This window comes from Pituophis catenifer, unplaced genomic scaffold (assembly GCF_029215685.1).
Source record: "Pituophis catenifer annectens isolate HBS135680 unplaced genomic scaffold, rPitCat1.0.hap2 SCAF_1, whole genome shotgun sequence".
NCBI classification, from domain to species: Eukaryota; Metazoa; Chordata; class Lepidosauria; order Squamata; family Colubridae; genus Pituophis; species Pituophis catenifer.
This window is the reverse complement of record NW_027256881.1, coordinates 118,240,308-118,264,940: the sequence shown is the minus strand read 5'-3', so window position 1 is coordinate 118,264,940 and position 24,633 is coordinate 118,240,308. Positions and strand designations below refer to the sequence as shown.

General features: G+C 38.3%; 1 protein-coding gene across 1 annotated transcript; it reads left to right on the top strand.

The window, feature by feature from the left end:
* The first annotated feature begins 9,197 nt into the window (after positions 1-9,197).
* OGFRL1 (opioid growth factor receptor like 1) lies at positions 9,198-24,020 on the top strand. The gene is made up of 7 exons (XM_070954621.1): positions 9,198-9,605; positions 17,731-17,817; positions 19,099-19,180; positions 19,876-19,954; positions 20,083-20,149; positions 20,264-20,409; positions 23,167-24,020. The coding sequence occupies exons 1-7, from the start codon at positions 9,198-9,200 to the stop codon at positions 23,915-23,917; spliced, it is 1,620 nt and encodes a 539-aa protein (XP_070810722.1). The 3' UTR covers positions 23,918-24,020.
* Positions 24,021-24,633: the final 613 nt, after the last annotated feature.

The following is a 24,633-nucleotide window of genomic DNA, read 5'->3' as shown; positions in this document are numbered from 1 at the left end:
TGCTTCTAAGTTAAAATGAGTTACAATAGTCCTTGTTCATTTTTTTTCTTTTTGTAACTCTTCACGGTTTATCAAACATGTCTTGGCTTGGCATTTTAGTATCTTAGAAATAAATTTATATGATCTTGATTAAATCTCACTCTGTCAAGACTTGATATATTGAATTTCTCCAATTTGCTCCAAATTCATTGTGTTCTGCTCCTACCCTTCATGGGATCTCTCATCATCGCTAGCTTTTTATCACTTTATTATTGGATCCATGCAATTCCTCTCTTCACCTTCCATGTTGTTAATGAATCAGTGATCCTTGATATTCTTTCAAGAAGCCCATTTGACATCTTTCAACTAGTCAGTGCACAATACATAATTACGCTGTTTAATTTTAATCCCATTTTGTATCAATTTGACAGCAGCTCCATCAAACATGAATATTATTAGCTTGCCCAGGAGAACTGCTATATTCAATATTAAATGCATTACAAACCTTTATGCTATACCATCTTATCAAAGAACGAGGTATTAACCGAGCCTTGTATAAATTAATCATGCAGAAAATGGTTTTGTCAGTTATCCTTATTTCTATAGATACTTGTGAACTGACAAGTTTATTAATGGTGAAATAAGCAAACCATGTAGTTTAAATCAGTACGATTCTCTTTTTTTAAAAAAAATTGATTTATATGCCGCCCTTCTCCGGAGACTCAGGGCGGCTTACAATGCGTTAAGCAATAGCCTTCATACTTTTGTATATTTATACAAAGTCAGCTTATTGCCCCCACAAACTGGGTCCTCATTTCACCTACCTTAGAAAGGATGGAAGGCTGAGTCAACCTTGAGCCTGGTGAGATTCGAACTTACAGTAATTGCAGACAGCTGGTGTTAATCACAATGCTATCAGTCTGCTGAGCCACCAGGCCCAATACATCTTAGATGTATTGTAATTGAATACATCACTAGCGGTCCTTGGGTTATGCCCGTTTATTTAGAAACTTTTTAAAGTTACATCAGTGTCGAACAAGGAGGACTTACAAACAGTCCTCGTGGTTCCAGCCATCACAGCACCTCTGCAGTTATATGACACTCAGTGCCATTTGTGTTGCGGAAAACTGCGATCATCAGGCAATCACAATTTCCAGTGTTCTCTGCCAGCTTCTCACATGTACAGGTTGTCCTTGCCTGATAATCACAATTGAGACTGGAACTTCCATTGCTAGGTGAGTGGTTGCTAAGTGAGGTGCATCCAATTTTATGACCTTTTTTTTTTTTTGGTCACAGATGTTAAGCAAATCATCCCAATTGTTAAGTGGATCACATGATCCTTAAGTGAATTTGGCCTCCCCCATTGACTTTGCTTGTCAGAAGCCCCCTGGGAAGGACACAATTGGAGATTTTGGGACCCGGGATGCTGCAACTGCCATATATACACAAGCGGGTTGCCAAGTGCCCAAATTTTCATCACGTGACTTTGGGGACGCTGTGATGGTCAAAAGTATAAGGATCAGATGTAAGTCACCTTTTACAGTGCCACTGTAACTTTGAGCAGTTGCTAAACGAATGGTCGAAAGTCAGGGACTATCTGTAAAGTCAATGGGGAAGATGGCAGGAAGTCAGAAATCGCTGCTGCTGCTTTTTTTGCCCACCCATATTCTGCAGTGCTTTCCCCACAGAATTCCCCACAATACCACACACTTGCCCGTGTGCTCTGTAGAGCTTACCTGCAGCATGGCCCCTGCACACACGTCAGCCTGCTTGCCTGGTAATCCCACATCTTTCCACTTAATGACCTGCATGGTCCTGGGATAACAACAGCAACCGGAATGTCATCGCTAAGCAATGTGGTCGTGTAACATTGTACTTTATGACTAAATTGCTTAGCGATGGAAATTCTGCATTCAATTAACATCGTAACCCAAGGACTAACTGTATCTTAGCAATTATTCAATACTCCACATGGTTTTATGATCATTTTTGAGGAACCTAGGGTAATTTTAAGCAATTGTCAGAAGATGCTACAGTATAAATAAGCTCCACATAGAGACTCAGATGCATGCAGAGAGAATAAGTCATTGATTATATTGCTTAATACGATTAATTCATTCTTGTTCTCTTTTATTTTTAAGTAATGGTTTGGTTAATTTAAATACATTCATTTGGAAATTAATCTTTGTATATTAATTAGCAATAGTGACACAGTAAATCTGCTATCACAAAACAATGTAACTTCATTTACAGAACAAACATGTGCACATACTTTATACACATGCATATAAGCAAGAATAAAGACGACCTGAAAATAATCTAAGATTTTAAAAACCCACAACTCATTATATCTTCAGAACAAATAAAGAAATCAATAGAATGGAACAAGTTGCTTTAATTCTCTATGTCATATAAGGGTGCAGCCATATGGCTTCTGTTAAAATGCTGTCCTTTGGCCTGTGCACTGGCAGAAAATTATGCCAAAATAAATTGTGTTGCCCCCTTTGCCAATGCCTCTTATATCTTGTTAATGAGACTACCGGGTGGTTCCTTTCTTACTGTTTAATAAGAGACAAGGAAGAAAAGCAACTGGTGAATTCCCAACTTTCTTTCCCTCCCACTTACTTATAAGAAAAACAACCAGTTGTTCGGTTTAACCTTGTACGGCAGAGATGGCTGTAGACGTGTTTAGCTGTCAAACTTGAGAAAAAACCAGGTTGCAGTTTAAAGATGAACCACACCTTAATGTGTATATTACTCCATGCAACAAGCAATATGGCATAGAAACAATAATATATTATGATGATGATGATGATGTTGTTGATGATGATGATGATGTATGAAACATGCCACAGTGATACCCATTGTCAACGGGGCACTTGGTAGCATGTCCAAGAATTTCACAAAACACTTCAAGAAATTGCAGCTTCCTGCAATAACACCAGCGGAACTGCAAAAAACTGCACTACTTGGAACATCATACATCTTAAGAAGGTACTTGGTTGATACCTAGGACGCTGGCAGCAACCTGTATCAATCATTAGCACCAGTCAATGGTATTTGTGATGCATTTTTAAATGTTCAGTTGACTGACTTTCATATTTAGTGAATAAAGATAATAATAATAATATAATACACCATTGGCATTGTCAAATTCACTGTCAGCCAATTGCAAAAGGCAACTTTATTTGGAACAGCTTACATCCTGCGACAATACCTCTAACAAACAGATCAACATCTGCTTATCCCAGGTTCTTGGGAAGGCTTGAATAGGTGATAAGAATGCCAAATCCAATCTGAACATATGCCTTTCCATGCAATGAACTTTAAGATAAAATGATATTGTCCACATTTTGCATATCTCTGCACTCCTTTACAGCTACCAAGCTACCCTTAGAATAACCCCACCTTGATTCTGTTTGGTTTCAGAGGGGGCAAGAGAAACTGGCAGGCTTTTGAGACTCGGTTACTGTACCCTATAACAACAGAGTTCAAATAAAGGATTCTCCAGTCCAGTTGTGTCCGACTGTAGGAGATGGTGCTCCATTTCTTAGTGAAGGGAGCCAGCATTTTCCAAAGATGCTTCCATGGTCATGTAGCTAGGACAACTCTACGCCAAAGCACACGGAATGTTGTTACCTTCCCACCAAAGTGGTAGTTATTTATCCAAAGTGGTAGTTATTTATCTACTCACATTTGCATACTTTTGAACTGCTAGGTTGGCAGGAGCCAAGTCAAGTAACCGTCACACAGTGCTCAGGTCTCAAACCCGAGCTATCAGCTTTCCAGCTGAGAAGCTCAATGTCTGTTCTGTCCCCGTCTCACACACGCACACAAACAGTCAGCCAGGAGTTAATAAAACCAGCAGTCAGGAATTTCTTTGAGATAACAGCATTGGCAGCAACCCAGTAGCTGCTTGCCAAAAACTTTACTCACAAAGGGAGGTTTTCCTCCTCCATCAGATAAACCAAAATAAGTTCACAAAGCCAAAGAATTGTCAAGTCCAGTCCATAATAAATCCAAGGAAGGCATATAACGAAGTTCCAGAAACGCAGTATGACTTGCTAGCTGTTCAGTTTTGTCTGTCACAAAGCCTGAATGGCCACCACACCCCCTTTTATCCCATGGGGTGTGGTTCAGTGACTCAGCTTAATCTCTGGCATGCCTCCTTCTCTGCTGCGTGCGCTTGTCTTTCCGACGCTGTCGGGGATCCAGCCAAGACTTATCTCCGTCGCTGTCTAACTGCGGCTGCTCGGAAGTGCCTGGCTCCTGGCCTATCTCTTCTCCTTCGGAAGACACCTGAGGCATTGCCAGAGAGGAGGGTCCTGGAGAGGGAGGCCTTGCCAACTCCTCTCCTTCACTTTTGGAGTCTTCTCCCTCCGATAAGACGGGCTCGGGGGTCGGAGTCACAACAGTGTCTTTAAACTGCTGAGCCATCATTCCTCCTAGAGAGTTCCAGTAGTCCGTGCATTGTCTGTTCCCTGACCTGGCCTACCTCAAGAGCTGACAGTAGGCTAGCATGACAAATAGAACTAGGCAGATCCCAATTCCTTACTACATCATCAATCACATTGTGGATGAAGCATGCTAGATTGTGTTGACAACAAAAACTGCATGAGACAATATTAAAAATGGTATTTTTAAAAATGGTATAGTTGAAAACTTTAATCTGGCTCAGTTGTGGGCTGGAGATGAGATAATAACGATTTAATGTGGATGTGTCATATTAAAATATTGAATTCACGCAATGGTTTGGGTGGCAACTGGGGGACCTGAAGACAAGCATGAGTTGAATTCAATAGGCTGAGCCCAGCCATCAAAAAGGATATGCCAAGATCAAGATAAAAATTATTTTCTTTTCTATTTCTTAAAAGCAAAGACTGGAACCAGACAACCTCAGTATACAATATTTACCCAAAAGGAAGATGAGGTTTTTTTTCCTTCAAAAAACTATTTGTGATTTGGGAAAAAAGGGTAATCTTACCTTAAAACAGAACAAAAAGAAAAAGGATAAGAACAGAACTATTAACACAAGGTGCAAATGATAGTAGATACTGCAAAACCTGAATACTTAAGATAATATTCCTGCCCCTAACAATCCTGCCCCTAACAATAAGCCACAGTCCTTCCACAGACATTCAATGGATTCACCTTAGCCACTGTTTTTTCTACTTTCCACTTTTCCAAACAAAGCCATTTTGTCAAGTTATTATTTGCTTGCAGCACATGCCCAGTGTATATGAATTTCCACTTGCTGATCATTATCTCAAGGGAGCAGTCAGCCAGCCTTTATTTGGTCCAGGCTGATTGGTTGTTCTTGCAGTCCATGGTAGTCTTGGTGAGTGTCTCCAAATCCATAATCTAAAGACATCTATCTTCTTTCTTTCATTCTTTTTCAATGTTCATCTTTTACAACCAGATGGTACCATTGGAAAAATCAGTACTTTAAACACTGTCTTTGTCGCCAATTAAACATATTATCTTGTCTGTCATTGCATTCCTCAAGGAATTTTTTTCTTTCCTTTTTTAACACTGTCCATTTTTTAACATTCTTGACTCGAGAAAATAAAATTGTCTAGCATCTTCAAAATAAAATTGTCTAGCATCTTCATTTCCTCACTGTCAACTGTGAATTGACTAAGCTTGCTGATTGACATTACATTTGTCACTTTAATTTTTAACATTAATCTCAGTGTTTCACTTTTCATTGTTTACATAATGAGCTCCTCTAATTCTTCTTTATTTTCAGATAACAAGGTGATGTCATTTATGTATTGCCAATAATTATATTTTCGACCTCTAATTTTGATTCAAGTTGTCACCTCTTCCAAACTAGTGATTCTTATGTTTACTGTATTAAGGTAACCAGATGTGGGAACAATACGCATCCTTTTTTGTTTGAACCACTTATTCTTTTAATCCTGTTTTCTTATATAGTACTTTATCATTTTTTGTGAGTGAAATTCCACATTTTGTTTTAATATACCAGTAGGGCTCTACAAATTGACTACACGCGTGCCCTCAGATACCTCTTAATTTAATTCAAATATTTTTACATTAGTAAATCATGGTATATTCCACTATCTGCCCCTAGAAGTGTCTTAGCTGAATGGATTGGATTTCTCCATTTGTTTCTTTTATATATCCATCTTGATTCTAATGTTGTCCTTTAGTAATATTCATGTGTAGAGTTTGTCTACACTGTCTGAAATGTTTACTGAGAATAAAGAATAATCTTAATTAAATTCTAATGACTTACTGCCTGCATTGTTGCATTGGCTCTCTCCAAATGTTTATGTGACTAAAAATTCTTCTATTATTCCAAGATCTGCAATTAATTATCTATTATAATACAGTATCGTTTCTTAGTGCTGTATTTAGTATCTTTTGCAATTGTGTAAAAATTTTATTAACTGTATTTCCACGAATTCTATTGGGTTATAGCATATGCTAGAAAGCCAGCTTGGTGTAGTGTTTAAGGCATAAGGCTAGGAACCAGGAGACATGAATTCTAATTCTACCATAAGCACAAAGCCAATTGATTGATCTTGGACCACTCACTCCCCTCAGCCCTAGGAAATTGGCAATGGAAAACCATTACTGAAAAACCTTGCCAAGAAAATTGCAGGGACTCATCCATGCAGTCATCCAGAGTAAAAAAAACTGACTTGAAGGAGTCCAATTTTTTTTTAGAAAAGGACATATTTAACAATGTATTATTGCCTCCCTATTCCTTCATATGGATGTAATTTTTTATCATATAATTATCTACTTCTTACCGCTGTGTGTGCACCCTTGCTAATTTTTTATTTACTCATTGTGTTTCTATACTAACGGATTCAATAAAAAGTCTCCTAGTACTGGTTCACAATATAAAGACCAATAAAAACGCAAGCATCCCTAAAATGATGGCCACTGATTTCCCAAACAACTGTGGGACATCTCTGTCTTTCACAGATTTCACAAAGCTAACAATAGGTATCCAAATGTAACTTAAAGATCTTATTTGATTCAAAGTCTGCCTGACTTTACAAAAGCTTCTTAATAACTTCTCAAATTGTTCCTAAGCATTACAAACCATATATTCCTTCTCAGATTTCATTTTATTGTTTAGCATTTAAGGAACTGCTAATCCATATAAAACACAATTTCTAGTAACTTAATAAATTAAGTGGAAGAATTGTAACTGTAATGCAATGTTTTTTTTTAATGTTATTTTATTGCCTCAAGCAAGGAAAATATTATCTGTAGAATATCTTCCTTCCATCCATCCATCCATCCTTCCCTCTCCCCCTCCTCCTTTCTCCTTTCTCTTCCTTCCTTCTCTCCCTCCCTTCCAGACTCAAGTCTTCCAAAAGAGACTTGCAAGGTTGGTAGATCTCTCTCTCTACCTACAGAAAAAGATACCCAAATTATCTTATTTTTCTTGGCATGTTCTCCCAGAGACCACAAGACTGCATCCTTAGTCTAAGGTTTCCTCTAGGCAGGAGAACAGAAGAGAAAGATGTCAAAGCAAGGTTAGATATTTACTGAATTATACAAAAAGAACAGACACTAACCTCTATCTGTGATCTCATTGCTCTGGACATACAAAATATTTCAGCCCTGTTTATCTAGGTAACAGTTCTTACAGATTTCCATCAAGGTCATTTTATATACTCTCTAGATTATTTATGGATTCTAGGCCACAACAGCAGTAGTGAAGCTGGTATTCAGAGCTGATGTGAGGATTTCTTAGTATGGAGTTCTCCATCATCATGATGCCAGGTAAATGTTATCTGCTTTCTGTGTTTTAACAGGCATTCAAGCAGCTGCCTACTAAATAGTTTGACATCTGGTGGCTTCATGGGCATACCAATGAAAGGGGAGGGGGAAGGGCTCTTTAGTTTCTAATCTAGCCTTGGGATTTGATGATAGTCCCCATTCAAATATCTACCTAGTCCAATCTTGCCCAATTTCTTAAATACCTTTCTGACTTGCCAGCTATTTTGAACCCAGGAGTATCAAGGATGCCTTATTTCCACATTCTTTCTGTATTCTATGGATAACCACGCTTGGGAAGAAAAATCTGCATATTGGAACAAACTCAAAACAAAAAAAACAAAAAAAACCCCACTCCAGTTTCTGTAATGAATTGTTATTGCTGCTGAAGGAGTAGTGGGGCAGTTACAGCAGGCCATTAATTAAAAGGCAATATTTGGAAGCCATGCAGAGCTCAAGCTGTCCCTCCCCACATTTTAACAGCTGTAGGTTAACAACAAACTCTTCTTTTCCAAGCACGAAGATGCACCTGTTGATTTCCCACCCACCGAGTCAGAGGGAGGCGCGGGAAGAGCCCTGCCAACAAAAAAGCGTCCCTGCTGCCTTTTTGCCTCCAAAGTTGAAATGCATTTCAGTTCCCAGCATCTCCCCCCGCCACCCCCACTCAAAACTCGACCGCCCGAGGAATGAAATGTCCCACTAGGAGCCCCTGCTCCCCTCTGCGCGGGGTCAGTGCGGTTTTTTCCTAAAAGTCAACGCGATTCAAAGTGGGAGGGGGGAAGAAACCAGCTTGCTGAGGGGCTAATGGGTGTTGGCAACACCGCCTCCTTCGCGTCCTCCCTCCCTTCCTCTCTCGGGCTCTCCGAGGCTTATCAGAGGCCTACAACCCCAGCCTCAAGGCGGGCGGCGGGAGGGGAGAGAAGTTCCAGAGGCGGGCACTGCACGCGTGTCGCCAAACTCGCCTCGCACCTCCGCCACTTGCTTGGCGGCGAGACGCTCCGTTCGGTTTCAGGCGGCACCTGCTGCTAATGCTGCTGCCGCTGCTACTGCAGCGGCCAAGGGAGGGCCGGCTTCAGTATTTCCTGTGGAAATCCCGGAGCATTCAGCTCCTCCTCTCGATTCCTCCCCCACCCCCGCGCGTGTTTGCGGGTTGGGGATTGAGGAAGGGAGGAAGGGAGGAAGGAGCAGAGCGCGTTGGCTGTTGTCGCTTCTGCCTTCTGCGTCTGACCGCCCCCCCTCCTCCTCCACCCCGACCTCCTTGTCGCTTTCTGCCGCTCGGCTGTGGCGTCCCGGCGCGGCCACCCACCTACCCACCCTCCGGCCTCCAGGAGCTGCGTTCTTCCGAGCCGGCCGAGCTTTCTCCCCCACACCCCCACGCGCGCCCCCTTTGCGTCTCCGGAGGGGAGGAAAAAAAAAAAAGCAAGGGAGTCTCCGGACTCCCGCAGCGCTTCCCCGAAATGGGCAGTTTGCTGAGCGGAGTCAGCTTCAAGGAGCCCACCACGGTGGAGGACTGTGACTCGACCTGGGAGACGGATTCGGAGCCGGAGCCGGAGCTGCAGGACCCCGGCGGGGAAGAAGAAGGACCACCGTTGGAGCGGGCGGGCGGTGGCAGCGACGGCGACGACCCAGCGGCTGACCGGCAGCGGCAACAGCAGCAGCAGCAGCAGGCAGAAGAACCGCTCCCTGCGGCAGGCGACCGGCCGGAAGCCGCCGAGAAGCGCGAAGGGGCTGCCGAGGAAGAGGAGGAGGAGCAGGTGGTGGCGGTGGAGAAGGAGGAGGAAAAGGAAGGAGGAGACGGGGTGGCCGAAGAAGACGAAACCGAGGGCAGGGAGCAGGGAGAGAGCGAAGCCCCCGGGCCCGAACAGGTAACCTGGGACCCCTTGCAAACTTCTGCCGGGGAGGTTGGCGGGCTGAGGGGGGCGCGCTGGAGCTCTTCCTTGGGCGCCTTTTGGACGGGACCGTCGGCGCTCACCTTGGCAACGCTGTGCTCTCTTCCAAGGTTGAGCATCGCTTTTCCTGGAACGGGCGGTGCGGATGGAGGCTTGTGGAAGCCAAGGTTACAAAAGCGACCCCGAGCCATTCTGGCTCCTTTTCCCCTTCGCCCCCTCCTTTTTTCCCCTTCGCTGCCTCCCTCCGCAACCCTTTTAAATATTTGCATGCTTTGGTGACTTGGAAGCTAGGCGTGCCTATGGCATCTCCCCCCCCCCCCCGCCGTGTTAGAAAACGGGCTCGACGGGTAGGCGAGGTGGAGGAAAATATCGGGAGCGCGGGGTTAGTTTGTCATCTCTTGCCCCAGCTTGGTCATTCCAAGTCTGGGTTTGGTTTTCCTTTCCTGTTGCGCATGGTTGTGGAAAGAGGAGCTGTGTGGAGCGGGGTTGGGTTGGGGTTTGTTGCATTCCTCCTTAGCAGAATGAACAAGCCGGCCTGGTGGTGTCTCTTGAAAAAATTGTGTGATGATTGTTAACATTAAGAGTCACAAGGCATGCCTAATCCAAGGTGCTTTCCCTCTGCAACCTCTGCTTCAGAGAATGGTGTGTGTGAAGGCAAAATGCAGTTTCAGAACTAGATTTGCTTGAGGGTCTCATTGAGAGCAACCATTTCTAGGCTTTTGCCTATCCCACTTGAGTTTCACTGTCTAGAACTAAAATCACTTAATAGAAGAGCCTTCAAGAGATATTGCTGTTCCCTCCTTCTGCTTTTATCAAATTCTATGATGGTTTCTTTTCTTTAGAAAAAAAAATTAGAATGGATGTATTTTTATTCTCTTCTGGGAAACTCTCTAGCGAGAGGTCAGCTTTCAATACTGTTTTCCATTCACAATCTTAATATGTTAAAAGAAAAAATAATTTTGTCTATTTTGACTATTTGAATATAGTACTGTATGCTACCATAGAATGACTCCTGTAAAAGTATAGGAGTTAGGACACAGGGGCAAATTTCAGAGAGCTTTACATTCAAGATTCTCTCTCTCTCTCTCTCTCTCTCTCTCTCTCACACACACACACACACACACACACACACACGAAATTCAAGATTCTCATATGTGTGGTGTGTGTGTGTATTCTGTTTGCATATTGAAATCATCTGCCTGGATTTGTTTTCTGAAATCATTCCAGTAAGTTTTTTGCAGTGCAATCCTATATATATCCCAACAGGAAGTCCCGCTACATTTAATGGACATACACATAAATGATGTCTTTTGACTAGAGATATACGGTATAAGTTTAATTAAAACATTTATGAAATTTAGCAAAGGGCAAAATATATAGTAATAAATCTGTATTATTTTGTGTGTTGATAGAATTCAGAGTACCATTTTCTCTTAAAATATGGAAAGAAAACATTCTATAAAGGCAATACTGTAAACTTTTCACTGTTTTTATTTAATAATTATTTTCCAGAAGTTCTATCTTCTCTATACATCTACTTTGGTTTTTGTTTTATTAAACTTTAAAATTATAATACATAGTTTTCAAACTATAATGTAATTTCTAAATTTGAATTTTTGGTGAAAGAAAATGTAATTTTGAAAATATAACTTCTACACTGAATTATTTTGCAACTACTTTTCTTAGCTCTCCTTCACAACATCAGTGTATTTAAGTTTCTGCGTCCTTTTTTTTTAAATGTTATAGATGCTTTAAATAGTTCACCTTTTGGTCATGGGTAGAAAGGCAGGATATACATGTATATCAACCTACACAGTTGCTATTGAGAAAACTTCATAGATGAGTCAACAAAGTCTTCAAGATTTGAACTCAACTTGCATTTGATTTGAGTTAATCTACAAATAATCTGTAGAACTCTATTTGCATTAGGCTCAAGGACTTTGGGATTATTCAGGCAAAACTTAGTCTGGCATTATAATTTTCTCTCCTGGCACACACTTGTATTTCAGTAATCATTTTAAATCCATTTGCATAATGTTAATGGTCCTAAAATCATATTGTTGTAAACCTCAATCATTTATTTCATTTACCACATACTAGTTTGTAAGGGGCAGGATGCTAGTAGAAACCTGGCCACTGAAAATAACCACTGCCCAGAGATTCTGAGAAAATAAAACACAGTTTATAGCTAAACATTGGCATTACCTATGTCTTTAGTAATAGCTATATTCCTTAAAAGATGCATCCTCAAGAAAGAGCTAAACACATACATAAAAGTCTTCATTCCAAGGTGTTTGAGATAGACAGATAGATCATTAGTTATTTTAATTCAATGTTGCCCAACACTAGATAATGAGAAAAATAATTAGTGTTACGTTAATTATAAAGGAAGACTAATAAAACTGTTACAGAAATAGTAAGAATGTAATGCAATACAATACACAATACATTAACAATGCAGTTGTATTCGTTTGCCTGGGTATCTTCTTATGTAAGTTGGGTAAAGTTCCTGACTAGATGAATATTGTTGAAATGCAGAGATGCAAATCTCTCAGCTTTATTCTGGATCTCTGGGAGGCTCCAATCTTTAAAAATGATGGATAATGATTAAAGTGCTTTATCTAATACAATGTGGTTAAGAATAGAAGTATGACTAATGAAAAGAAGAGCCACTAAAACAGGCTGGATGCCAGCCTGTGTGCACTTACGTGGGAGTAAGCCTTCTTGAAAACAATGTGACTGATTTCTGAATAGATATACTGTATGTAGGATTGCACTGTAAGGGTGCTTATTATTTTCTGATCTGCAGCTCTGAACCAAATCCCAGCTGAAGTCTATGTGAATGTTACTAACATCAGAAAACATCAACCTTGATGTTGCATATTCTTTCTTGAACATAAATAGTTCTTTTTATCATTTAAAGTCTTCATTCAAGTAGATTTAATATTTACAAATATTTCACTCAAAGTATTTATTGGATTAGTGTCAGTTTAAGTCACCAGACAAACTTGACTTACATACACATACACATGCACACACACATGCACACACACACATGCACATCTGATTTAATTAATGTCTTGAAGCCATCAGAATTGCTAATATAGGTAGTCCTTGATTTATGACTGCAATTGAGCCCAAAATTTCTATGGCTAAGCATGACAGTTAAAAGAGTTTTGCCCCATTTTATGACCTTTCTTGCCACAGTTGTTAAGTGAATCACTGCAGCTAAATTAGTGACACAATTGTTAAGTGAATCTGGCTTCCCCATTGACTTTGCCTGTCAGAAGGTTGCAGAACAAAGAACATGACCCTGGGACACCACAACTTATGAACCAGTTACCAAGTGTCTGAATTTTGGTCATCTAACTACAGTTATGCTGCAACAGTCGTAAGTGTGAAGAATGGTCATAAGTCACTTTTTTCAGTGCCATAGTAACTTCAAATGGTCACTAAACAAATGGTTGTAAGTTAAGGACAGTGGTAGGTTGCCCCCAGTTCGCACCGGTTCTATAGAACCAGCAGTAAAACTGGCGGGAGGCTCCGTCCACCAACCCCGTCATCAAAATGCTTCTGCGCATGTGCAGAAAAGCATGAGTGTGAGCAAAGCAAGTGCATGCGCACGGCCCCATTGCAAACTGGTAGTAAAGGTAGGTAGAACCCACCCATGGTTGAGGACTACCTGTAGTTTAGGAAACCAAATTTGATTGTGTCATCATCAGTCCCACATGCTCAGTATGAAAGATAGGCAAAGATATGGATTCTGTCACTAGAACATTTATGGTACATTATTTTGTTTAGGGATCTTTTCTTCTTGCTAGATAAAATATAGGCAACATCATTCTTGTTAAGAAGAAAAGTTACTTCAAACCAAATTCCACTGGCAAGTTCATAGCCACATCAATGTAATTTTCTTGGCAACTGTACATAATTTGGTTCCCATTGGTTTTTTTCTGGGATAGGTTTTTAATTTTTGCAATCTAGCCTACAACCTTGCTACTTTTTAGTGGTCTCCTGATCAATCCTGACTGTATCAGCTGAGTCCAGGAGATTGCAGTGGCATCAAATATTTAAGCAGGTTCTCAAAAATACCAAAAAAACACCTATTTTTAAAGTGTTATTCTATAGCAGGGGTGCCTTCATTTCATTGAGGGCTGCATCAGGGTTGTGTTTGACTTGGGGGCCAGGGTGGGCGTTGCCAAGGTGGGCGTGGCCAGCTCAACGTCATGTGTCAGGGGCATCTGTGGTGGCCTGAGTGCTCTGCCAGCAAAAACGGGCTCCCAAACTCTGTTTTCACTGGCAGAAGCATCACGGGCCGGTCCTTCGCTGTTTCCAGGGCGGTCCCACAGGCCAGATCTAAGTACCCCATGAGTCCGATCCGGCCCCGGGCCTTGAATTTGACACCCCTGTTTTATAGATACTGTAAAGAAAATATTTGGTGATCCCAAGCACGTGATTACAAAAATTGATATGGAGTTACAGATAATTGTGTGTGTCTGTGTATGTGTGTGTTAATAGAATAGGAAATGAACAGTGCAAAAATTTTGAACATTTGAATTGGTTTGGAATTGCTATAGTTAATGTTTTGGTCTGGTGTCTCAGTCTTACACTCAAAACGTACTGTACATGATAAAACAAGGTCCCCAGTATAATAAGGAAATGAAATGCTCCTTTGTGAACTACCTGTTCACAATAAAACTACTTCTACTGTTGTTTTATGTTTTATGTGACAGTTTATTCAAGTTAGCTTTGAGTAGGGGAACAGTTGCACCGAGGTATATTGCAGTTCTGTGTTTCAAGGTTCAGGCATTAGATTTCTCTCTAAAACTGCTTTCACCCTCCTCCAGAAATGAGTGTGTGTTTCAAGCTTTGACTTGTAATATTCAATTTTACACTGCTATTTTAAAGTGTATTGTGTTGAATTTTGTGAAGTTTTCTCCCGTGGAAGCCTGTCTCCTTTAGTGTGCAGAAAAAAGGTTTAGAAGTTATTTTCATCGTAGTTCTCTGCATGTGAACAGTTCCAACACTTTTGAAGTATTGCTCAGACTATGAGGCATGATTATTAGTGTCTGCTGATATGGCACATGGTGACATTCCGAAGATTGCTCTGAGATTTCACAGCCAATTCTATATATTTGAATATTGTTTTGCAGAAGTCTAGCTGTTCTCTAGCCATTGCCTGGCACAAAAAACTCTCTTATCTCCTACTGATCTTAACTTTATCTGTTTTTTAAACTGAGATACAGTTTTGCAAACTTAGCTTTTTAGTTAAATTTATTCCAATACGACAGGGATGTCAAACTCACAGTGTCACGTTGTCATCATGTGTCGTGTTGTGACTTTTTCCCCCTTCGCTAAACCAGGGGTGGGCGTGGCCAGCACAGGATGCATCCGGATCACAGGGCACGAGTTTGAGATATCCCTGCAGTTACGATGTAACTGCACAATATGATTTCTTCTCCTGAACTCTTTGTAGATCACCTCATACTTTCTAAGATCCATTCTGAAGGATCGCCAAACCTCCAGAACAAAGAAAGAGTAGCTGCTCTATTGACACAAACCAAACATCAGCAGAAAAAAAAAATTGAATCTTTCATCTGCGGTGAGATAGGCAGCATACATATTAAATAAATAAATATATCCTATCTTATAAGTTATTATTAATGTATGATTTTTCCATGGATAATAATTGTTTTCAGTTGCAGCTATTGGTTCATTTAGTCCTCAACTTACCACCACAATTGAATCTAATCTTTATGTTGCTAAGTGAGACAAGTGTTGTTAAAAGAGTTTTGCCCTATTTTACAACCTTTCTTGCCAAAATTGTTAAGTGAATCACTGCAGTTAGGTTAGCAACACAGACGTTAAGTGAATCTGGCTTCCCCATTGACTTTGCTTGTCAGAAGGTCGCAAAAGGTGACCCCGGAACACTACAACTGCCTTAAATATGAGTTGGTTTCCAAGCATCTGAATTTTGATCACGTGACCATGGGGATGCTGGAACGGTGGGAAAATAAGTCACTTTTTTCAGTGCCATTGTAACTTTGAAAGGTAATTAAGTGAACTGTTATAAGTCGAGGACAACCTGTATTCCATTTGATAGCATCAGTTCTGTCATATTTCCATGTTATGAGGTACTTAGAGTGTCTAGAATACCTTAGTTATGGGAAGGTATTGAATGACACCATTTGGACTCACACAGATCACAAAGCTCCTTTAAGTTGATGTAAATTGTAGCATTTGACTATCCATGAACAATTACTTTAGTTAGCTTTACTATGCTGCTTCAGGACCAGAAATGGTCACTTCAGTCAGTCAGTCAGTCAGTCAGTCAGCCATTTTGTCATTCTTTTTGTCATTCGTTCAATTTCTATAGTTGCTCACCTCAGTCAGTGTCTTAGTTAGCTTTCCTATGCTGCTTCAGGACCAGAAATGGTCACTTCATTCATTCATTCAGTCAGTCATTTTGTCATTCTTTTTGTCATTCGTTCGATTTCTATAGTTGCTCACCTCAGTCAGTGTCTTAGTTAGCTTTCCTATGCTGCTTCAGGACCAGAAATGGTCACTTCAGTCAGTCAGTCAGTCAGTCATTTTGTCATTCTTTTTGTCATTCGTTCAATTTCTATAGTTGCTCACCTCAGTCAGTGTCTTAGTTAGCTTTCCTATGCTGCTTCAGGACCGGAAACGGTCACTTCATTCATTCAGTCAGTCAGTCAGTCAGTCAGTCAGTCAGTCATTCTGTCATTTTTTCTGTCGTTCATTCAGTTGATCAATTTCTATAGCTGCTCACCTCAGTCAATGTCTCTGGATGGCTTACAATTCAAAAAAATATATTACCATTAAAATACTAAAAACATTTTAAAACAATAAAACAACATAAAATAAAATCCAAAATAAATATACATAGCAGCCAAGATATTTGACCAGTTAGCAATAAAGCTAGGAAACAGAGGGGCCCTTGATATATTCAGCACCTCAGGCTCAGGAACATAGGCAGGTTATTAGAAACTTACGAAAGGCTGACAAGGTTGGGGCCATTCTAATCTCTAAAGAAAGGATGTTTCATAGAATAGGGACCACTGTCGAAAAAACTCATCTTCTGGTCCCTGCAGCCCTTTGGCTAATGGGATCTGCAGCATGCCCATTCCAATAGATCAAGTTGGATGGGTAGAGACTTTTGGAAAAAGGTGTTCCCTTGGGTAACCCCATTAAAATCCCCCCATCTCAATTGAAGAAAAAATATTAGTAACTAGCAGATTATAGAGAAGAATTCTAAGTATCTTAATATTCTAGAAAAAGAGTTGAGACAAAAAACAACTTTATCAAATATTTTCAAAACTCCAAACTGGAGCTAAGACCATAAGAATGCTACATAATTCTTACATGTTTTTTAATTTTGCTAATGAAGAAATATGTCATGTTAATTTGTAATACAGAATGGTTTCATTCTTTTAATTATAGTTGGTTGGTGAGTACTCAAAAATTGGTGCTTATTTATATATCATAGTTGTTCCGACTTAATCATCACAGGAGTTTACAGGACTGCCGGCAAAGTCACAGTTATATGAAAATTATATGACAGTGTATATGACTATATGTGATAGTTCCTACATTAATTAGATATATTCAGGTCCTCTGATTTCCATAATGACAATTGTTTCAAAAAGTAGGAACACCACAATAAAACTTATAACTTACATCTATACCTTTGTTTATATACAAACTAGGTTGATATAAAAACTGGATTCATGTCAGGCACAAACAGACCCTCATGTCTGATTGTCTAGCTACTTTACTGTTCTATGCCTATTTCAGGGGAATCTCCCCAGATTGGCAGCTTTCACCTGGGAAAGACTAGATAAGATTCAAGCAAAATCAACAAGTCACCATGTGATTCACTCAACAGCGGCAGCATTTTCTTAACAATCATGGCAAAAAAAGGGTCATAAAATCAGGTTCGACTCACTTAACCATCTTGCTTAGCAATGGAAATTCTAGTCCCAATTGTGGTTGTAAATTGAAGATTACCTGGTAGGAGGATTTAAATTAAATGGTTATGCTCATTCTGCTGCTTCTCACTCAGATTTTTTTGCTCTTTCAGGGGGATGATTCAGTTGATGTGACAGCTAAACCAAAGAGAAGTTTTTATGCTGCAAGAGACTTATATAAATATCGTCATCAATATCCAGTAAGAACATTTTGTATTCTGGGAGCTTTTATTAAAATAAAGCAATATTAAACTTAAATCCCATTGCAGTTCCGTGGGAGACTCTTAATTTTTTAGAAAAAAATTATAGTGGCCTTGGAAAATGGATAATGGGAGATATTGGTGAATTTTGCCGGCTCCCATAATTGCCATTTTGATAGATGTTATTAATATACAACTATATTTGATTTCAAATGTTTATTAATTAATTGTTTTTCTTAATGATACCTGTATAGAGAACTCAACTGGGGAACAGTTAAAATTTCTTAGGTTTTGTATTACAAAAGTTTACTATAGCTTCCATGTTGATTAAAAAAAAGGTTTGTTGCAGAAAAGCCCAAGATTTAAAATTAAGAAATGAAATGAACTATATAACATAGGCCTTAAAGTGCAATTACAAATTTACCTCTGTTACATATCATATGGAAATCCAAAAAAGGACAAACTAAAAAAAAACAAAAAAAGGCTGAAAAGAGCTCGTAATCACTTTACCATTTATTTTAGGTATCAGCTTTTTGAAATATATGCTTACTTGAAAGCAAGCTTTCTTTAACTTCAGTGGTTTTCTTTATTCTCTGAACATGTTTAAGATTGATTGATTATGTGTCATCATATTGTTTTCAACTCCTAGCAACCACATAGATATACTCTTATGTTTCTGAGATTGTTTAAGAGATTATATTTAAAGCTGAACAGGGCAATTTTACACTATAAGTGACTATTCAAAAATCAGTCTTGCTCAACTCAGTGAGACTCACTTCTAAATAAGGGACTATAGGATGGTAGCCTAATAACTCATACTATATTCTAAGATTAATACTAGACCAACAATCAAGCAGTAAATACCCTGATCAACACCCTGTATCAAAAGCATACCCACCAACAGAGAGGACATGCTACAAGCATATAAATGGAAAGCAAACCCCTCTCCCTTCTAGCACTATAAGAAAATAACCAAGCTCAGAGAGCACCAAGGAACCCACAGTTCAACCCTGAGCCACAAATATTTGTTCTATTAGTAACTCATATTATACATTTACTATTACTATATTGTATTGGTTTATCTATGATATCTCTGTGATATCGATAAATTTCCTAAAATGTTTAATCCATTTTACCTTGTTACATTTTATCCATCTATCTTGTTTCTAGACTAGTCTAGCAAAATTGTATTTTGGATTATGTAAAACCATACCTGTAATAATTTCAGTTCAAGATTATTTCTTATGGAGTATTTTTGCATTTGTTTTCCTTTCTGCTCAGCAGAACTTTAAAGAACTGAGATACCAGAATGATTTGTGCAACCTCCGCTTTTATAAGAACAAAATTCCCTTTAAACCTGATGGTAAGTAATCAGTACCATGATCAATGTATCTTTTATACATAGTTCATTTTCAGATCTATATAAATCAGATGGCCCAAAGTAGCTCCACTTTGCATTTAACTTTATAGCTCTATCTTGTGCATATTGACATAGAAGTAAGGCATACTAAGTTGAGTTTATTTCTCCTTCACCTTGTTTGCCAGGGTTCTCATCATGATTTTCTCCCCCAAAATACATCCTTGGGGCATTACCCTGAGTTTAAGACTTAGAACATCAATGTATGTGTCTGCAGTGAGGATTTGATGTCCTACTTAATGGAGGAAAGAGATCGAAAATCCTTCCAGTGTGATTCAGCTTAGGTTCTCTAGAAGTCTCAGGAAATCTCATGCCCTTTTGAAGATTTTTGTGACACCATGATTCTGAAGTTAGCTTTGCATCACTGACAGTCTATGTACTTAGAATCATATAATCATAGAAGATGGAAGAGACCTTAGAGGTCTTCAACCGGTAAAGAAAGGCAAAGGACTTACTGTTTGATCTTTGGCAACAGTTAACTTCATATATTTCCTTATCCTTCAACCATTGAAAAAATGTATTCATTTTAGCAATAAGTACTAATCTAAAAAATTGCTTTTTTTAGATTTTTACTTTAACTTATATTTACGCTTCATTCCTGAATGGTATTTAGAAAGTTATGTTCCTTGGTATATTTATAGGGGTTTATATTGAAGAGGTCCTGAATAAATGGAAAGGAGATTATGAAAAGTTGGAACACAATCACACTTACATACAATGGTTAGTATCTTTTATTTTTTAATTTCTTTTTAGTAAACTAAAGTTAACTAGTTTACTTTAGTTAAAGTTTAACTAAAGTTAAAGCCATTTCAGTTTCAGAAAAATGTGTACATCTGTTTTGAATGTAGGTTGTTTCCACTCAGAGAGCAAGGACTGAATTTCTATGCAAAAGAATTAACAACCTGTGAAATTGAGGTAAGGCATCTAATTCATAATGTAATGCTAATATTTAAACATTTAAACTAGAATCATTTTGTATATTTAATGCTCTTGATGTTTGTGCATTCTTGTAAAAAAAATCTGTTACAGGAGTTCAAAAAAACAAAAGAAGCGATTCGAAGATTCCTGTTAGCTTACAAAATGATGCTGGAGTTTTTCGGGATAAAATTAATTGATAAAACGGGGAATGTAGCACGAGCTGCTAACTGGCAAGAAAGATTCCAACACTTGAATGAGTAAGTTACGTCTTCAGGAAATGCTTGAGAACTGAAAACCAGACAATTCTTTCCAGATTTGTTTTTCTAAGCAGTTACCATTTTTTGCTTCCCTCTTGGTCATAAGTTGTGATGGTTGTAAAATAGGGTGGTCATGTGATCAACTCAATTTTACTTTTTTGTGGTGGTTATTAAGCAAACCACTGATTCACTATGGACACAGTTTTGCTGAAAACTGGATGTAAGTGCTGAATTTTTGGCAAAAATGTAGTAATGTGACTGGAATGCTACAAATGAACATAAATGTGGACATGTTACTTAATGACCAAAATTTGGTCACTTGACCATGGGGGTAACACAACTCTTCAAACTTCAAATCCAGGTTGCAAGTAGCTCCAACGTTAGAACTTTAAAAAGTTGTAAGTCAAGGAATACATGTATGAAGATGCTCAATTATATCAAAGGCAGGAGAAGTATACATAATAGGCAAGATTTATCTTGTTTCCACACCTTTTTTTCTGAATCCAATATACTTCTTTTCATTTAGTAACATTCACTCACACATTAAAAAAAGAGATAAAGTAGAAAAAAAGATGTAATATCAGTTTTATCAAGATGTAGAATACAATAAATATAGCACTGATATATATTATATATCTGTATGAGAATAGAAAGGCACTTCTGGGAAACATGGGACTATTTCCATAATGGAGTCATTTATTAATAATGATATTTGGCTTGAACAGTGATGTCGTTATTATAACCTTTGCTTGTCTATGCATCATTGGCTGTTCCTAAGATAAAGAAATGTTGGAAGGCAGGTTCAAAAGGTGATAACCTTTCAGACGGAATGCATGAATCAATTGTGCTAATTTTCTCCACATTCTTTTAGGAAGAATAAAGTCAAATGTTGTCCTTGACTCAGCAGTAGCATAAAAATTAGAAGGAATAAACTATTTGTCAGCTAAATGTTACAAAACCTGGACCTCACCTGCTTCTATCTATACACTTTGTTGTTTAACTTCTGTATTCATACCATAGTCATGGCCTTCACTGAGCTACATTTTTGTCCTCCAGCTCTTGCCCAATGATCAATTTCTATTCTTATTTACAAGAAACAATAATGTAGATCATGCAGCCATCCCAATTTATGACACATACTAGCTCTATAGATGCTTAGCAGCACTGTGACATTCGGCTTTAGGATATCACTTGAAATCAACTATTCAAAAATAAGTTTTGGTCTCAATTAATAATTAATAATAGAGCATTTACCAAATTAAGGACTTGGGGGTTTTTTTTAGACAAGTTTTATTAAATTTTTCTTTTACATACATATTTTATGAACAGAGTATTGACCGGGTCACATCTTTTACAACTTATAACATAATTATATATTGATTTTAATAATCTATTCCAATCTTTTTTGTTTTTTCCAGATACAATTTACATATTTCATTTTCTGCTGTAATATTTTTTTTCTCTATTTTTTCTCTTATCTTAATCTCTTCTTAATACTTAATATATAAACAGTATCACCATTCGCCCTTCAAATCCTAATTTCTTAGCATTACTTCAATTAATTATCTTATTTCTCCATTTATAAAATATAAAATTAAGGACTTGGTATGTTACTATTTAAGCATTCATTTCTAACTTTTCACTGTTGGAATAATCAATTACATGAATGCTGAATAAGAACCCCCCCCCCCCCAGACCCCTAGTGGGACTCTTAAATATACAAACCATCAAATCAATAATTGCATTCGTGCAGCCATTAAATTATATAAATCCAAGATTGTGGGCTTGCTGATATATGGTGCCCAAGTATGGGTTTACCCCTCTCTCTTGGGAGCTATTCAGTCTAGACTTCTAAAAACTGTTCTTTGTGTTCCTCTCTCAACCTCAAAAGCTCTTAAATGGTATGTATGTATCTCACTTGGAGCCTGCTTAAGAAAATGCCATGTCAGTTTCTCATTGAAAATAATGTTATACAGAGACCATCTGTAAGCAGGCACCCTGACTCTGATTTGGTATATTGTATATCATTCTTTGGACCATCAAGGTTTTGATTATGGAGAATTTGGCATTTGGGTCTTCAAAATGACAGAGCTACATTTACTCATTTTCATTATCATGCAATTGCTGATCCCTCTTGGACAATCCTTAGATATTTTTATAATATCTTACGTGTTCCTCACAGGAGCAGGTTTTTTTTTATATTGGCCTATTGATGCATTGCTTATTAGGCAGATATATTAGTCTTCCGTATGATAACCATATTTGTGTATGTTCAGACACAGAGGTTGAGTCACTGACTTATATTCTTTAAATTGTCTGTTCAGTCACTCATAGCATATGGCAAAAAACTGATTGTCAGAAATCTTAGTCATTCGACTAATAGCTTTCTGATTTCCCTCTGCAAGACCAAATATAGCAACCACTGAAAAGATTGCCAACTTTTTAACAATAGCCATAGCTTGCAAAAATTCACCTGATATTCCCTTTTTAGTACTAATTGTTTCAGATCCGATTTATCATGTGGTTCCGAGTTCTCTTTTTGTTGTTTATTGGTCTCTGACCATCAATCAATCAGAGAAGAGGAATGCTACTTTTGTCAGATTTATATTCCATAACATATAACAGATGATTGCAACTTATATAGAAGACCTTTCATCTGATACTTGACATCCAATCTTTCTTTCATCAAGGGTACAAGTAGTGATGATTTTTCAACTACATTTTGAGATTTTGAATTCGATGTATCTCTCTTTGCAGATCCCAACATAATTATCTGAGAATCACCCGGATTCTGAAGAGTCTTGGTGAACTTGGTTATGAGAGTTTCAAGCCTCCTCTTGTGAAATTGATTCTGCATGAAGCTCTGGTGGAAGACACCATTCCCAACATTAAACAGAGCGCTCTGGAATATTTTGTGTATACCATTAGAGATCGAAGAGAGAGGAGAAAACTTCTACGGTTTGCTCAACAGCACTACACACCTTCTGACCATTTCATATGGGGGCCACCTAGGAAACAGAAGTCGGAAGAAAGCAAACCAAGTAAAAAGCTGGCTTCACCAGTTTCCCTTCGCAACAGCTCTACTTGTAAACACAAAAAGACAAAAGATCTCAAGAACGTATCTGAAATTTGTAACTCGAGGAATAAAACAAATGATGAGAAAAAGACAGAGCATATTAAAAATGGTACAGATAGTGATCAGAGTAAGAAAAGCAGCTCCCCTGAAGTTGTTAAGCAGAGCAGTATGGTAAAAAATAGTAGTGCTGAATGTCACAACTCTAAAATGGACATAGTTGAGCCTTTGAATCAGAAGGAGACTATTTCTCATTTAAAAAAACATAAAGGCAAAAACAAGGAAAACGTTAGCCAAGACTGTAAACATTTGGAAGATATAGAAAAAGATTCATGTGAGACTAAAAACGATTCTACAAATATATCATCAGATATGCAAGACAATATATGTAAGGATAAAAACCTGGCGAGCTCATCTGTAAGAAATAAAGAGTGAAAACTTCTACTGCATATGGCAACATGGTTTTTCGCTTGTAGAAAATTGTTAAGGAATGAGAGGTCTTTGGTACTGGATCCAGTGCTGGCTACATCAGCTTAGCCTCGGTGGGGTTGTGGCTTCTTTAATTTGTTTACGGTTTGTACTTCTCCCAGCTGTGTATTAAGCTTACAAACTGCATATTGCTTAAGTCTAAGGGGAAAAAAAACTTCCTTTAAATCTGTTTTCTATGCATAAAAATCTAACAATTTTTATTGTGTATTTTATTTAAACACTTTTAATTAATTTTAAGGTTTTGTTTTTCAAAATATGGCTGCGAGATAAGACTTCCAAGGAGCCAAAGTTAGTGTCTCTTCAGCAGATAACTATGCTAATGTTTATAGAGTGCCTACCACTGCTTAAAAATTGGAATTTAGCTGTATTCTTATTTAACACAGAAAGTGGACCTCAGAGACTTGAGCTAAAGTCAAGCACAGCCTTGAATCACACCAGGCAAACTACATTAATTCAGCTTCTTTTCAAGCTTGACTATAAGGACCCGTAATTAATTTCCCTAGGTTATTATGAGAAAATACAGCAAAGTAGCAAATTGCTACCATTTGCATACCAGCCTCCCAACATACTCTTACAGTTTTGTTATTGCCATTTCTCTTGATATCTCTTCTAATACAGTGTACTGAATAAAGTGTTGGAAAAATAGGATTCAGAACTGTTAA

Excerpts from the sequence above, each read along its gene's own strand:
- OGFRL1 (XM_070954621.1), top strand. The coding sequence starts at position 9,198 with ATGGGCAGTTTGCTGAGCGGAGTCAGCTTCAAGGAGCCCACCACGGTG. Across the intron at positions 9,606-17,730 it reads AAGCCCCCGGGCCCGAACAG|GGGGATGATTCAGTTGATGT; the intron begins GTAACCTGGGAC and ends TTGCTCTTTCAG. Across the intron at positions 19,955-20,082 it reads AATCACACTTACATACAATG|GTTGTTTCCACTCAGAGAGC; the intron begins GTTAGTATCTTT and ends TTTTGAATGTAG.